We start from the raw sequence: 17,454 nt of genomic DNA on the forward strand, positions 1-17,454 counted from the left end.
TGGATGACAATCTATGATTTTTTTTCCTCTCATTTCCATCTTTTATCATGAGACTGCTTTTATTTCTAAGCTTTCCCAAACAAAGAAACATCCTAACAGCACCTATCTGTCAAGCCAACGCGTAATCATGCATGTTTAAGTATGACCTCTTTTGGTGTTGCAAGAAGTCCTGTATTATAAAGAATGTTCTGTATTTAAAGTGAAATTTTGATATCCGATGTAATTTTAATAAAGGACGGTCAGTTTTTCGATGCAACCACAAGAGAAACTGAGAGTGGAACCAGAGATCCCTTGGCCAGTCCAGATAAGGCTTATTATAGTCTTATCTGGTGCCTCCTTGATTGTAGCCTTTAGTCTCCCCGCTATAGTGCTCATGCTCATTTGCTGACAAGGCTTTCTTTACTTCTGGTGTTTTGTGATAAGAGGTCTGGCCCACCTAAGGCAGCGGGCTTACATGCAATGTTATTCACTCCTGGTCTGCAGCCCAAAGGGGAAGGCTGTAGAGATATTGGAGATTGAGAAAGCTGAAAGGTCCTTTCATAAGCTAAGGGTATAGTTCCAATCTCCAACCCCATCTCACTGCAGCCCTTGAACTTTTTTTAAATCTGTGGTTTCTCTGTAACTATAACACTGTAACGCTGTACACTGCACTCTGGTAATTTTTTCGTTGTACTATTTGTTGCACATGTGTACGGCTTGATTGTACTCATATATAGTATATTGCACTGGATGGCACATAATGTATTTCACTGTATCTCGGTACATGTAACAATAATAAACCGAGACCAATTCCAAATCAACTGCAACAAAACATTTCCACTCTTATACTGCATTGCCTCTGCAAAAACGAACAACAGTCCAATGGCCATCCTAATCATTTCCTGTATCTAGATGCCATCTTCCTGCGTTTCATATCCAAGGATACCAGTTTCCTCTGTGCAGCTGTTCTCTGAAAATAATCTCCCTTTGAAACAGTATTCTGCTATTATTTTCTTCTCAGTAAAGTGGAGAAGCCCACATTTTCCCACATTAAATGTCAAACTGTTTTTTGTGCACTCTATTAAAACAACCATATTCTTTTATGACTGCTCACAACCTACTTTCCTATCCATCAAACTAACCTTCAGTGCACCTGGTCATTTCAGCTAAATCTTGCGTAGAGATTGTAAATCCAGCATACATCCTATATGCCTCAAATGTTACAGCTTGGCACCTTGAAAATTACTCATTTATCTCCAACTCTGATTTCTGTTAAATAACCATTGATCTATCCAGGCTAACATGTTATATCAGTTATATAAGAACTTAATGTTTTTGTGGAACCTCTTAATCCCTCATGCATTTAGAAGCCTTCTGAATGCTTCCCAATATGATTTCTCCAGGCCAGTACCACTAATATCATTAACACCAGAACTCCTTTTGTTCTGGCTTTATTAAAAAGCCAGGTCAGATGATTCAACCTCATGACATGAGAGTCAGATAGAAACCGTCAGACACAACGTCACCTATTCCTTTCCTCCAGAGATGCTGGAGTAACTCACACTGAGTTACTCCAGCATTTTGTGTCTGTTTCCCCTCGTGACATGTCTGCTAATATACATACAACCCTTGCAATGTCTATATTTCAGCTGGTGTTAATGGGATAGACACAATGATTACCTGTGTCGTTCCCCCTGTTTCATCTGCAGCTTTCTCCTATTACCCCTCCTCCTTCACCAATTCCTGATCATGTTAATTTGGAAACAGAGTTTGGGCTCACTGTGGAAATCTGCAATGACAAGGAAGAAAACAAGACCTACATGGTGCTTTTCTGGAAAGTTTACAAGAAGTTACTTAAATAAGGAAATGCATGCTCAACAAATAACACTAAACTGATGAATGGAGTGGCAAGGTGAGTAGGTCCCTCATTTCAAAGTCAGCAACTGCTCCATTGCCCTGTAGTTCACAGTTCCTCAATTACTTCGCCATGCTGATTTATGCTTTCCCTCATGATCTGTTTTAATCCATGATTCCAACACCTTGGCCTCCAGCCCCCATCCCTCTGTGAGCAGCTGAAAGGTCCATTTTAATTTGTACTGTTACTTTTTTTTTTAAAACGTGGCATATCACATCAGTCATCTTCTAATTCGAAGGCAACATGCCCACAAAAATAGTGCATTGAAATGCCACAATCTTAGCACTTTTTTTGGAGCTCAGGACATGTGATATTGGAGCCTTGCGATTTGAACAACGCGAAAGAGCCAAATATATTTTCCACATTTTTCCTTTCGAAGGATCACTTTCTTTCAGTGTAAACATCTGCAACATGACTCTCTTTTCAGTGAAATCTGACATGATGTGGTTGTTTATAGGCATAAACATAAATGTTGCCTGCACACAAGCTGTGTACTGATCTCTAGTCAAACCGACTCTTACCTTTGTTCTGGTTTTATCTTTTATATACTGTATTGATAAAAATTCTTATGGTTATCATTAATATTACATCTGTTAATATTTTCTTAAGCACATTCTTTGACTTCCTACTCCCCTTTTCTAATTTCACCCATGCATTATCTCTATTCTTCAAGGCTTTCTCTAGTGCCACGGCCACGGTTCTTTAATAAGCTTACCGAGGGGCCAACACCTGCTCTCCTGGGGCTGCTTTTTGTGTGCCACCTTGACCTATAAGGCAAAGAGTCAAATCAGTGGGATTGAATCCATAATATTGTCACCTTGATTGATGCGCATGATGGCGGATACATGGCAAGGACGTTGAAGAGGAAGGAGAAGATGGATTTGTCAGGGAAATGTTTAACTATGAGTAGTTGTTGGAGAGGGGAGGAAGAAAGAAGAGGATGTTAGTGTGTGTCGGCCAGTCAGTGAGGGAGGTAGAGCTGGTGGCTGAGTAACCAGATGTTGGAGTTAAAGATAGTACTTGAAAGCACCAATTGTTACCTGAGGTTATGGTTCACCTTCCTACACCACCGCAGTTACATGGAGTGTCAGAATTTTGTCACTTCCCATCAGCCTTGTCTAGATGCTGCCTCAAATAACGTTAATGCCTGTATCTCCTGATAGCAGATGCCTGAATTTGGTTTAGAATTCCTCTCCAAATGTACCAGTCCCTTTGAGCTAGCATGTTTGAATTAACAACGACACGATGGCACAATTGGTGCAGTCATTTGGGGCTTTCTAAAATAACATTGGCGCCATTCACACTTTTCAGAACAGGTTGAATTCTACAATAATCTCTTTTCAGATAAATATTGGGTGAGGGATAAAAGTTAGCTTGTAGAAGAAAAATAATTCTCCTACTCTTCTTCAAAATAAATCCAGGATTATTTCACATCCACCGAAGATAATAGACAGGACTCAGAATAACTTATCAAAAAGACAGCATCTCTGAAGTGCAGCTCATCCTCAGTACTGCAATATTTGCCTATTTTTTTGTGCTCGTGTTTCTAGCGTGAATCTCAGAGACAATCATTATCATAGTCATAATAATACTTTATTAGCCAAGTATGTTTTGCAATATTCGAGGAATTTACTATCCCATTAAGCCACAGCTTTTAAATGAAGAACCTCCAAATCTATTGCAATTCTTGTGTGCCAAATCGATATGTATATTGCTGATGATGATGATTGGAACTGCTGATACTCAGCCATTTGAACAACCAGAAATCATGAACTTCTGTATAGGGATGAAGGAGGAGATTTCCAATAACTGCAACGCATTTGTAAGGGGTACTCACATACACAGTACATTGGTTGTGAAATGAATAAAGGATAGCGCCAAGTTTTCATAGAGTTATATTCAGACATGCAAGTGCAAGTTATTCCATCACACTTCTGATTTTAAATGTTTGAAAAGTTTAGCATCGTCAGGTGAATCACCACAGGATTTCTGCCCAGCTTTTCTATTCAAAGTATTTACAAAGCTGTCCAGCAAATGTTTTTGTGAATGGTGAGCCATTGCTGTATGGAATACCTAGAGAATAACAATGCTATCAAACATCAACTGTTAGAGATGGTGCATGCCTAATGCACATTGGATTGAATGTTACATATCAGAAGAGATATGGCTTGCTGGACATTCCAAAGTGTGAGTCAAAACATAGCTAAGAAGTAACTTCTTAAGCCTATTACCCCTTCCTCCTAAAAGTGAGGAAATAAATATACAAAAGGGAACTGAAAGGGAAAATGATGCTTGTAAAAAAACCTACAAATTGACTCTCTGTTACATTAAAGTATTTTTTTTAATTATCAACCAGCTTTAAGTGAGAATTCAATCAAAGATACTCTGAACAAGAACAATTTATCTCTCTTATTCGTTGGAAGCTTGTCTATTAGCAGCTCCCTGCTCCAAGAAGTTAGAATTAAAATATTAAATCCTCTCTGTGCAATGAACTGTTCCTGGAGAAGAAAATTAAGAAAGATTGAGCTCTATCTTTAAGATGTATTTTACTGTTGAAAGTCATCTCCATCTCTATCAAGTGTTAGAACATTGATATACAACTAGAACATTTTATAGATTCCTAACATAGATATAAAGAATCTGGTTTTGCTGCAATCTAAAATTCCATGTACATTTAAGGATAACATTTTACAACATATTAGTCCATCTTATGCACAATGGAAAGTTTCAAGGGCATCAGTTCAAATCCACTTTCTTGGTTTGCTTATAGAAACAAGGACCTAAAAATGCTGGTTTACCAAGAAAAGACACCAAATGCAGGAGTAACTCAGTGGGTCAAGTGGAATCCCAGCTGGACTTGACAGATGACAACCCGAAACATCACCTATCCATGTTCTCCAGCGATGCTGCCTGACCCACTGAGTTACCCCACCTGGCATTCGCTTGTTTTGGTGTTGGTTTAATGAACATTTAGTTTAATTTTGTAAATAACTTAAATTAAGAATTAATCAGCAGTCGTCTCTGAAGTTTGTAAGTATCTCAGAATAATTGTCATTGGATATGCCTAATGAGAAAATTCCTTTAATCAAATTGCCTGAGCATTTGCTAGATTATGTAGGTGCTAGGATTTATCATTCTTCATTGGTACATCTGATATTCTCTAGTTAGAGGCTGCTACTCCATTATAACTCACACATCACATAACACCAATATTCTTGTGGAGATTTTAATGAAGGGCATATGGCATGAATCCTCTTGAGTCATCTCACATCTGTCATCAGATTTAAAGTAACATAGTGTTCCATGTTACAGTGCTCTGTACAATTAGTTTTGGTGGCACTCATACAGTATACAGCAGAGTATATGTAGAGTTTATAGAGGTATAGACATAGAGTCAAACAGCACAGAAATAGGCTCTGGCCCAAATTGCCCATGACTATGATGCTGCATTTAAGTTAGTCCCATTTACCCATGTTTGGACCATATCCTGCTCAACCTTTGCAATCAATCTTCAAGAAGACTTAAGAAGAAATAATCTCTCAGCGAGGAACTTGTTAGTTTTCAAGTCGACAGGGAAACATAATATGATCCTAAATGTTGTACATCAAATGTTAAATGAGATTTTGGATATTGAATACCACTGGCACAACTCTTGTTATATATTTTTGCTTTATGATTACAAGAACCCCGTAACAGAATGCCAACAACATCTAGGACGCTAATCATGTATTTTATTAAATTCGAAAAATTCAAAAAGCAGAGGATGGATACTTTCGTATAAATTGAATACATTAGAAGCTGATACATAAAATTAAATACTTTCTTTGAAAATGCTTAATTACTGTGGAAAGAATTGGTTGAGGTTGACATCTCCTTCCTCTCCAGCATTTTCTCTGGTACAGGACAATCCTGACCAATCCTTAATACACCTTCCCTTCTCTATTATGAACTGTTTTTGTCCTGAAGTCGATATTTACTGTGGGTTTGCAAGCTCTATAATCCTTGTAACACTTTTCTTTAGCTTCTTTTCCTGACTGTACAAAATAGAATACTGCTCTTTGACTAGAGAATCTGATTAAGAATGCCGTACAGCATTCCACTGCTCTCACTCACTAGACACTCCATTTTTGGCCTCAAAGATCTTTTTTCAGATACCAATTGCCTTATCCTGAACAACTCTCAATTACACCATATTTAACTTATCACACAGAACTCAGGACTGTTTCCTCATAATTGTTTAATGAACTACAACAGCATCAGGACCTGCTACAGTGATATAACAATGGAACCTCAATACCCCACTACCCTTTTTCACATAGAATCATAGCCTTGTTTGTCCAGATTTAGAAAAGGACCTGTTAGGGCTTCTGTGGTTTGTGATATCTATAAATGAATGAGACGTAAATGTGGATGGGTTGGTTAGTTAGTTTGCATTTACACCAAACTTGGTGGAGTTGCAAATAGTGAGCAAGGTTATCAAAATATACAGTGAGATATGGATCAACTACAAAAATGGGGAGAGAAATGGCAGATGGATTTAATCTGAACAAGTGTGAGGTATTGTGTTTTGCGAGGTTGAATATAAAGGGAAAGTATATAGTTAATGGCAAGAACCTTAACAACATAAGAATCTTAACAACCTTAACAGAGGGATCTTGGGTTCCGTCCACAGCACTCTGAAAGTGGTAATACAAGAAGATAGATTGATAAAGAAAACATATGGTATGCTTCATCATTCGTGGCATTAAGTATAAGAGTCAGGAAGTCATGTTTCAGCTTTATAGGATGTTGGTTAGGCCTCATCTGGGATATTGTGTAGTGACTAGGTTGCGCATTCCAGAACAGATCTCTGGCTTGTTCTTGCAGCCCTTCTTAAATAATGCCATCTTCCAGACTTATGGTACTTAACGTGTGGATAAAGATACTGGATATATGTCTTCCATGGCACCTGCAATTTCTTCCCATAACGTTCTAGGATTATGAGTTCAGTTCAGTTTAGTTTATTGTCACATGTACCGAGATACAGTGAAAAGCTTTTGTGAAAGTGAATGCTATTGGCCTTTTGAAATAAAATCGCAGTCAGTCCATACTTATGTAGAACTAATAATGTTGTTGACTTCAGTGAAAAGGAGGGGGGCCACAAAATTTACTTCCCTCCTATTCATCTTTCAGTGATACATGATCAAATTACTTGCAATTTCAGTTGTAAACTCCATCAATTTTTAATTCAAATCATGTTGTTGGTGCATGCCTGAGGTAGGCAGAGCAGGCAAGCCATGATGTCTGTTCCCAAGCAATGCTAGTTTGAAGATATCGCTGCCAAATTAGGTCAGGGCTATCAAGCTAATGCCATGTTAAGCATGCATGGGAACCTGGCATTAACAGCAAAATTTCAATTCCAACCCCGGCCTCTCCCCTGACATAACATCTTCCCACCATGAAACATGGGCTATTTAGAGAGAATGGAAATGACTTGCAAGTTCCTAAATTAGATTAGCTGTCATTATCACATTGCCATTTGTGAGAATTTTGTTGTGCCAAAATTATTGCCAGTCCTACATTATAATGGTGACTGCAAAAATAACTCATTAGCTGTAAAGTCCTTTCGAAAAAAATGAAAAAAATATGATGTAAATGAAAGTCTGATTTTCAGAAGCTTAGTTGATCTCAGTCATGTTATGATTGCTTATAGACAAATGTTTATGCACGTTGGTTGTTAAGCAGATCTGGCTCGTCACACATGACTAAATCTAAAACATCCTTCTGAATTGTTGGTTGGAACCATTGTGCTTCAGAAAACTATCTAAAACACATTCATGAAATTCATGATATTAAGACATGAGCTAGTTTCCTTATGAAACAAGTTCACCCATTAACACCACGCCACCTTTGCGATTTGCTTGTTTCATATCTTCATTTCTATGTTCTACCATTCCACCTCTTTTTCTAATGCTTACTTTTATTTATAAAGCCTCCATTGTGTGCTTTTTACATCACTGAAGAGATTTCATTCTTGGTTACCAAATCTAATCTCCACAACTACCGCTTTGTCTATCTTTCCCTTTCATCTACTAAGTTGTTTTATTTGGATCCTCTTCATGACTATCTTATATCATGTCCTTATTTTATCTTCAATTTGGTCATTATAATTCACATGATTGTCTGAAAATTCTCCTAACATACACTGCAGCTCTAATCACAGCAGATTGCCTCCGATTCTATCAGTTAAATAGCTGCAATTTTGAGAGACAAACAGTTTAAAATCAAGAACTCCCAGACTTACTAACATTTAAAAAGCCAAGTTTGTTACTCCTTGAGACTCCAGCAAATGGGCCTCAGTCTTAATGTGTCTTAATCTTAATGTGCTAGGCTCTCAAATAATGCACCAGTTTAGACCAGACTCAGAATTTGAGAAAACTGATTTCAAAGGGCAGTGAAGGTACATGGCAAAGAGGAAGGTGGTATTTTAAAAATAATTTCAATTTCTTTTAGCTTTTAATTATAAAAATTGTATTTGTTTATTTTTTAAGTATCTTTGTTTTTAAATGTTAACAATTAATTTCTATCTTATTAGTTTTTGAAAGTGTCAGTGATAACCGCCCAGCGCCCAGCGCCCATCAATTCTGCAGGCAGGGATTTTGTCTTTCAAAATTTCCAGAAATGTTTCAGGACTAGGACACATAAGACTGCAGACGCTGGAAGCAGTAGCAAAAAACAAACTGCTGGAGGAGCTCAGCAGCTCAAGCAGCATCGGAAATGGACAGTCAATCTTTTAGGTCGAGACCCTAACTCTGGACTGAAAGATTGAAGAGGATATAGCCAATATAATGAGATGAGGAGGGGGAGGGGTGTAGTTGCATGAGGCAGTTGTTGGCACCTGACAGGTGAATCAAAGTGAGGAGGGATGATTGATAGATGGAGTCAGGTGGGGAAGAGAGGGCTGTAAAAAACCACTAAAGTCAGTATGTGATAGGTGGAGGTAACCAGAGGCTGAGGATGAAAGGATCTGCCAGGGAAGGAAGGTTGAGTATGGGACCAAATAAAGGACATGGAATGGGCAGATGGGAACAGTGGGGGGGAGAGTATCCGATGGTGGATGGGTGATGAGCATATAGAGTGGGTGGGGAAGAAGTAGGGTGAGAGGGGGTGAGGTATTCCAGGAAAGAAGGATATATAATGGAGTATCGGGGTGGATACAGTGGTGTTACTCTAGTTTGTGTGTGGCCTCACTGTGACAATGCAGAAGGCAGAGGACCGACAAGTCAGTGTGCAAATGGGGAGGGGAATTGAGATGTTTAACAACTGGGAGCTCAAATTTCTATTCCTCTCTCTGTTCCCACACTGACCTGTCTGTCCTTGGCATCCTTTACTGCTAGAGTAAGTCCACGCACATCTTCCCACTCATATTTTTATTTCTCACACACATCCTGTCCCCTCTCACCCAGCTCTTCCCCACCTACCATTTGCTTATCACCCACACATTCTTCCCAATGAATTCCCTTCCTGCACTGTTCCCATCTGTCACCAAACCTTCCTCTTTTGTCCCATAGGCCACTTTCCTTTCCATCAGATTCCATCATATGCAACACCTGGTTGCTTCCACCTGTCATGACCCAGCCTCGGTGGTTTAACCCACCCCTCAATCGCCTACATGACTCCATCCTCCAATCTACATCTCCTCAACTGGATACACCTATTGTGTACTAACTCTTGTCCTACTTATCCCCCTCATCTCTTTATACTAGCTAGCTCCCCTCCGCTCTTTCAGTCCAGAGGCAGAGTATTGACAAAATATTGACTATCCATTTCTCTCCACAATGCTGCTTGGTCCACTGAGTTACTCCAGCAGTTTGTTTCAAGATTGAGACTTGTTGGCAGCATCACCACCTTGCCTCCACACAGGCCACACCATTGGGATCTGAGATATTTTGGCCCAGTGAGATTGACTTTCTTTCAATTTTATAACTATTACTGCCACACCTTGCAACTCATCCCTTTATACTATTTGCCAACCAATCAATTAATTTGTTTTGACCAACCTACTCATTTTACTAACCAATCTTTTTTTTTTTCACTAGGATTATTCCAGCCTTTATTTTTAAAACAATTATGTTTGGGATCTGAGAACCACTTAGTGAGGCCAGCATTTATTTCTCATCTGTAACTGTCCTTCAGCAGGTATGGGGAACTGCTGTATTTCTTCTGAAGAAGGCGCTCCTATGGTGCTACTGGGATGAGAGCTCCAGACTTTAAATCCAGGAATGATGACTTATGAGTCAATATAGTATGCAACTAAGAGGGGAACCAACAGATGTTTCAATTTGCCTGCTGTCCTTGTTCTTCTTGGTGCTGTCCTTGTTCTTCTTGGGCGGCACGGTAGCGCAGCGGTAGAGTTGCTGCTTTACAGCAAATGCAGCGCCGGAGACTCAGGTTCGATCCTGACTACGGGTGCTGCACTGTAAGGAGTTTGTACGTTCTCCCCGTGACCTGCGTGGATTTTCTCCGAGATCTTCGGTTTCCTCCCACACTCCAAAGACGTACAGGTATGTAGGTTAATTGGCTGGGTAAATGAAAAAATTGTCCCTAGTGGGTGTAGGATAGTGTTAATGTGCGGGGATCGCTGGGCGGCACGGACTTGGTGGGCCGAAAAGGCCTGTTTCCGGCTGTATATATATGATATGATATGATATGATATGATGATAGAGGTTGTAGATTTGGGAACTATTGATGGAGTAGCTGGGACAAATAACGACAGCGCATTCTGCAGGTGACGCTTACTGTAGCTACTATGCATCAATACTGGAGGGAACATATGTTTGGCCAAGGAGAGGTGTCAGCCAAGAAGGCTTCTTTGTCCAGATGTTGTTGAACCTCTTGAGAGTTGTTGGCGCTGCAATCATCCAACAAGTGGAAAGCATTCCATTTCACTCCTGATTGATGCCTTATAGATGGTGCACAACCCCTGGGGTGTAAGGCGATGAGTCATTCGCTACAGGTTATCCAACCTCTGACCTGCTTTTGTAGCAAATGTATTTACCGGGCTGGTCCAGTTGAGTTTTTGGTTAATGGGGACTCCCAGGATATTTATGCTGAGGAATATGACAATGGTAATGCCCTTGAATGTCAAGGGTGGATGCAGTTCTATCCTGCCCTAATTTTGCAGACAGATTCCATGAAATTCAATTTTTTTCCAAAGTACATTATAAATCTATAAATTCTGGAAATCTGAAATAAAAATATAATTACTGGAACTAGTTAGCAGGTCAGGTCTGCATCTGTGGAAAGAGAAACAAAGCTAACGTTTCAAGTTGAAGACATTTCCAACATTTCTTGTTATGGATTTTTTTCTACAACCCTCCTTCATCACCTGAACTTATTTATCTGCAGCACTCAGTACTCTACAAGCAGGATTATATTCCAAATTTGTTTTTCCCACTATGGACCACACCTCCTGTTTCCTCTCAAAAATAGTTTAAATTCAACTGTAAATGGTTGTCATCCAAGTGCTGAATAGAAAACACACCATATCAAATTCTTGACCTTACTTACAATGAGTTTGATCTGTACTATTAAAACATTTTCTTATGGTACTATGCTGAACTAATTAAGCATTGGAAACTAAGACACCATGACCCAACAGTGCACAGTGGTGCAGCGGTAGAGTTATTGCCTTTCAGTGCCAGAGGACCGGGTTTGATCCTAACTATGGGTACTGTCTGTATGGAGTTTGTACGTTCTCCCTGTGACTGTGTTGGTTTTCTCCTGGTGCTCTGGTCTCCTCTCACATTCCAAAGATGTGCAGGTTTGTAGGTCAATTGTAAAATTGCCCCTGGTGTGTAGGATAGAACTAGTGTATGGGTGATCGTTGGTCGGCGTGGACTCGATGGGCCGAAGGACTGTTTCCACGCTGTATCTCTAAGCCTAAAGTGACTGCGTCATCTGATACCATCTTAGCAGCTGAACTCAAAGGCTTGATGATGGTTCATGATCTCAAAATGTTCTCTCTGGGTAACAGAATATGATTCAACACAGGCATCTTTGAATCATTCATGTTGTAGTGGGTCTGGACGCAGCAGGAATCAGGCAAGACACCAGGTAAGGATTAACAATAACTTTAATGCAGCATCAGAACATCCACTCTCTTCAGTCTCCCGCACGAGTAACTCTAGCCCCTTCAGGTAAACCCCGTAGCACCAGACCCCTGACAGCCCTGTCCACTCAGTGCCGAGGGGGATGACCCAGGGAGTGGCCTAATTCCCCCTGTCCACTCACCTCGTACTTATTACCCGCCGGGGGGGGTGCGGAGGAAGGGTCGGACCCGTCATGAGGTGGCCAGGTCCAGGGCGCCGATCACGTAAAAGCACTTGGTGGCGTCGGCTGTCACGCCCCGAAGTGCGAACTGCGCCTCGGCCTGGTCAAACCAAAAGTCAGGGTCGTCGGTCCACAGGGGAAGCAGCTTCAAGGCCACGGCGTGGAGAGCGGTGCGGTCGGCAGGGTCCACGGGGGGGGAGGGGGGGTCCGGCAGGGTCCAGAGGCTGCTGACCGGCAGGGCCAGGTAGTGCGGGTTGAGGAGCGTTCGGGTCCATCGTGACTTGCGAGGAAATGTCGAGGGTCACCAGTGTAGTGGGTCTGGACGCAGTAGGAGTCAGGCAAGACGCCAGGTAAGGATTAACAATAACTTTAATGCAGCATCAGAACATCCACTCTCTTCAGTCTCCCGCACGAGTAACTCTAGCCCCTTCAGGTAAACCCCGTAGCACCAGACCCCTGACAGCCCTGTCCACTCAGTGCCGAGGGGGATGACCCAGGGAGTGGCCTAACCCCCGGGCACTGCCACAATGTGTTCCTTACTCATGTTTCATTCCTGTACAACAATTTCAGTAAATTAAATCATGAATTATTTTTTTAAAGAAAATTTCAAGATTATGCTATCATTATATAAAAAGAGGCAAGCTTGATCAAAAAAATTCAAGAGTTTTTAATTGTCATATGCACTGTAAACAAAACAATTAAAATCTTATTTGTAGCAGCATAGCAGATCTGTAAACACAGTACTCATAGATAACACAGTAAACAAAAAAAGTTAAATAAGATAAAAAATAACAATATTAGTGCAAAGCAAAGCCTGAAGTCCCTAATGCAAGACAGTTCATAGATCGTTCTTTAGTTGGATGTTGATCGAGCGGTTGTTGATGGGCTTTCTTTAGGATTGTATCAATGTGCAGGGTCTAGGACATATCTTCAAAGATATGGACGTCCAGAAAGATGAAATTGTTTGACTTTCTCTACCACAGATCCATCGATGAAGACAGGTTCGTGGATCCTTGGCCTTCCTCTTCTAAAGTCACCAATCAGCACCTTGGTCTTACTGACATTGAGAGCAAGGTTGTTGTCTGGCACCATTCAATCAGACGATCAATCTTCCTTCTATACTCTGACTCATCATTACCTGTAATTCATCCAACAACAATGGTGTCATCGGTGAATTTAAAGATGGAGTTGGAACTGTGTCTGACTACACGATCTTGGGTATAGAGTGAATAGATCAGGGGACTGAGGACATAGCATTTCAGAAGAAGTGGTAGTATAGATTGAGCTGGGATGAGCTAACAGTTCTTCCTGTAAGTGGCATGTAAACTTATCTATTACCTTTAAAACACAAACAATTGTAAGCTTCTTTGAAATGTTCTCCCTCCTCGTCACCAAAGAAAGAAAGTGGAATAAATATTTCCAACAAATGCTTAACGTTTTTACTGATGATATAATGTAAGCTACAGGAAACAAGAGTTTTCTTTTCAGCAGAAGCAAAGCAACTAAACAGTGTAATAAGACCATCATGTATAATGGTTTTTAAAGAAACATCATCTTAACCTCTATTCTAAATAGGCTCAAGGCAAATTGTCGTTGCTTGCAAAATTTACAGCTGCTGTCATGATGTATCACTGATCCTTTTGCAGAAGTACATGGTTATTTATCAGCCTCTGATTTGCTTGCATGAAACCAGATGAATGAGCAGAAAAGTCTTCCTTTCTTAACAACAGAAGAAGTAAATAGAGTGTAACTATCAACATGATTTGTCTGTTTGGAGCATGTGTATGACGCCATTGTCAGTATGGTGGAATGATTCATAAGCTCTGGTACAAATGTGCACCCATTTAACATAAATTGTTCTGCAACATCCAGGTGATTCACCATCTGGAAATTACATCAGTTGTTGGGAAGCTACTAAAGTCTGCCATGACTGGGCACTTGAACAAATATGTGCTGATCAGAAGTCAGCATGATTTTGTTAAAGATAAATTATGTATGAATAATATAGTTGAACCTTCGGAGGAAATCATTAATAAGGCAGAAAAGGAAGTTTTAATTGTTTCAAGTGCTTATTTGGATGGATCACTAGATGCATTCAACAAGGTGTACAGAAAAGCTGGGCATGTCCTGCAGACTCATACGTCAAACCTTTTCACCTTTGTTAACATTCTCGGTCTCAGTAACTGGTCTAGTCTATTTTGTTCATTTTCTTTCTCTCTAATTTATCCCATAAACCTATGAACCAGATAACCAGATGACCTCTGTAACCTATCCCCACAGTGATGCTGGTCTCACCTTATCACAGACATTCTCTTCTAATCATCCATCCTGGTCCACATCTCTGCAATTTAAAGCCAACGGTTGTGCTCCCCTTTTGAGATGAATAGTCTGTTTCTGACCTGAAATATTAACATGCTTCTCTTTTTACATATTCTGCTTGAATGTTATTTGAATTTTCTGTTTTTGCTGCAGTTATTGAGAAGAGTATTAAGTAATGTAGATTGGAGCATTTATCAAGCAAACATGCCCGATGAGAGGAAGTTATCCATTGGTTGTGCAAAGTATACAATATTAGGGATTCATCCGTTTGAGATGTTTAAAATGCCAAATAATGCAACAGCTATTACCTCTGGTGGAAAATCAAAAACATGTTCTTAAAAATCCTGGTGGGCAATTAGGAGGTAAATCTAGAAACACTTTTTGGATGTAAAGGAGAATGTTTTCAATATCTGTCCACTCTAAAGTTGTGGGTGCCAAATCAATTGGAATTTTCAAGGCTGAGAATATTTGTTAGATAAGAATAACAAATTGATATGGAGCTCTGGTCAGCAAATAGATTTGATATCCAGTTGAATGGGAGAAAGGGATCAAGGAACTGAAGAGACTCATTCTGTCCCTACATTTCTGCATTTCTATATCCTTGTAAATTGCATGCTTATGAGCAAAAGGCACAGTTCTGTCATGTTGTAGTTTCAAGTTGCATCATCGAAATGACACCTAAAGTTCATCAGTGCAAATGTTCTCTGAGGTAACTCTCCTTTAGATTTGTCCAGTCCAGATGAAGTGGCTTGAGACAAAATGTCAACTCTCTCTGCCCCTCTACACGTGCTGCCTGACCTGCTGAGCACGTCCAGCAGCTTATTTCTTTGCACCAGATAGCAACATCTGCAGTCTCTTGTCCTATCCTCTAGGTTATATTGAATGGTGTTATCTCACGTGCAGAAAACGTTTTCAATTATTCAAATAAAAAAATGACATGACAAACGATATTACAGGGTGCAATGTTTTTGAATGCTAGATGATAGAATGTTATCAAAACTCAAAGAGTACTGGCAGCATATATCTTTAATTCAGATGTGTACCTTTGGTACATGATGCACATAACGACAGAGGTCATCTGTGTAAGACATCAACGAGTGTCCAACAGTTATTTTGACATTGCTTGCTGTACTTAGAATTTGAACATTGTAAGGTGTGACATGGAGGCTTGCATTCTGTGTTGATAATATTTAACAAGGGTCTGACCAATTATCAGGGAGTAAGAGATTCCTGGTTAGTATTCCCACCCCTGTTGCCACTCCTCTAATCCACAATCGATGTTCTCAGATTCTACTTATTCTCTTTAAAAATTACCTCCACCCAACTGAATCAACTCTGCTTTTTTCTTCCACACTAATCACCTTTGACCAAATTCCCTGATTCCTAACAATCATCAATGAGATCTTCGAAAAATGTTCTCCAGAATGTCATTGATGGGCCTTCATGGATAGAGCCATGAAACTAAAATGTTTCTGTATTGTCTAGTTAAATGCATTAGACACAGCATTAATCTCTTCAAAGGAGTGGCAGATTATTTGCTAGGCACCATGTTTAAACTATCAACATAATGAGATGTTAAGTTGGCAACTGTTCCAGCTGTCCACGACTTGTTGCATTGCTGAAAGCAGGAACACCTACCCAACATGATCACAATATGGACACACACAGATAGATATGTAGAGACCACCATGCTCATGCTTTTTTTTAAAAAAGTTATCAAGATACACATGTAATGAACAGAAGTTATGGACTAGTGTCATGGACCATTTTTCAGAGTCTTCCCAAACTGCTCACAAGTATTGGAATTGAATCAAGTTTTGGATGGTTTTGTTCAAGATTTGAACTCAAATAATTAATTTTTTTTGTCAGACTTATCATTTCACTTCCTGAAATCTGCCTTTGATTAAAGTTAAACATAATGCATTTCTGTTGTTGTTTCCATGTTATTGGTTTTGTTAATTGTTTTAGCCTTGGATCTTCAGACTGTAAAAATGTGACCTTCCTTTTGGCAACTGAACACTTGGCTGTACAAAGCTGACAAAACTGTGGGGAATGATAACAACGGACTAACCTAGTATTATTTCACAATGGACTTGGTTTCATAGCCTTTGACTTTGCCCTGACAGGAATCACTGATACATGAATATCTAACTTTCTTCAATACCATTTTCGCCACTGCACATTTACACACAAGTTTGAATATGCTGTTGTGTGCTCAATAGTTTTAATTAGATTTATTAATTGATCAGTCCACATGTAAGATGCAACTTAGAAATGTCCCAAAAATTTACTGCTCATATGTTCAGAAGTGATAGGAGCAGAATTAGGCAATTCAGCCCATCATCTACTCCACCATTCAATCATGGTTGATCTATCTCTCCCTCCTAACCCCATTCTCTTGTCTTCTCCCTATAACCCCGACACCCGTACTAATCAAGACTCTATCTATCTCTACCTTAGAAATATTCATTGACTTGGCCTCCACAACCTTCTGTGGCAAAGAATTCCACAGACTCACCACGCTCTGATTAAAGAAATTCCACCTCATCTCCTTCCTAAAGGAACGTCAATTCTGAGGCGATGACCTCTAGTCCTCGATTTTCCCACTAATGGAAACATCCTCTCCACATCCACTCTATCCAAGCCTTTCACAAATCTCTATGTTTCAATGAGGTCCCCCCTCATTCTTCTAAACTCCAGCGAGTACAGGCCCAGTGTTGTCAAACGCTCATCATATGTTAACCCACTCATTCCTGGGATCTTTCTTGTAAACCTCCTCTGTACCCTCTCCAGAGCCAGCACATCCTCAGATATGGTGCTCAAAATTACTCACAATACTCCAAATGCAGTCTGACCAGCACTTTACAAAGCCTCAGCATTAGAGTCATAGTCATAGAGTGCTACAGTGTGGAAACAGGCCCTTCGGCCCA

At 40.0% G+C, this 17,454-nt stretch overlaps 1 protein-coding gene across 1 annotated transcript in view; it reads left to right on the forward strand.

Moving 5' to 3' along the window:
* The window catches only part of LOC144606565 (uncharacterized), a 199,412-nt gene extending 185,892 nt beyond the window's left edge, over positions 1-13,520 (forward strand). Inside the window, exon 5 of the mRNA XM_078422824.1 lies at positions 13,189-13,520. Within this exon, the coding sequence (XP_078278950.1) occupies positions 13,189-13,429 (241 nt within the window). The 3' untranslated portion in view covers positions 13,430-13,520. The remainder of the gene's footprint in view (positions 1-13,188) is intronic.
* The last annotated feature ends 3,934 nt before the right edge of the window (positions 13,521-17,454 follow it).

Source organism: Rhinoraja longicauda, chromosome 26 (genome assembly GCF_053455715.1).
Source record: "Rhinoraja longicauda isolate Sanriku21f chromosome 26, sRhiLon1.1, whole genome shotgun sequence".
NCBI lineage: Eukaryota > Metazoa > Chordata > Chondrichthyes > Rajiformes > Arhynchobatidae > Rhinoraja > Rhinoraja longicauda.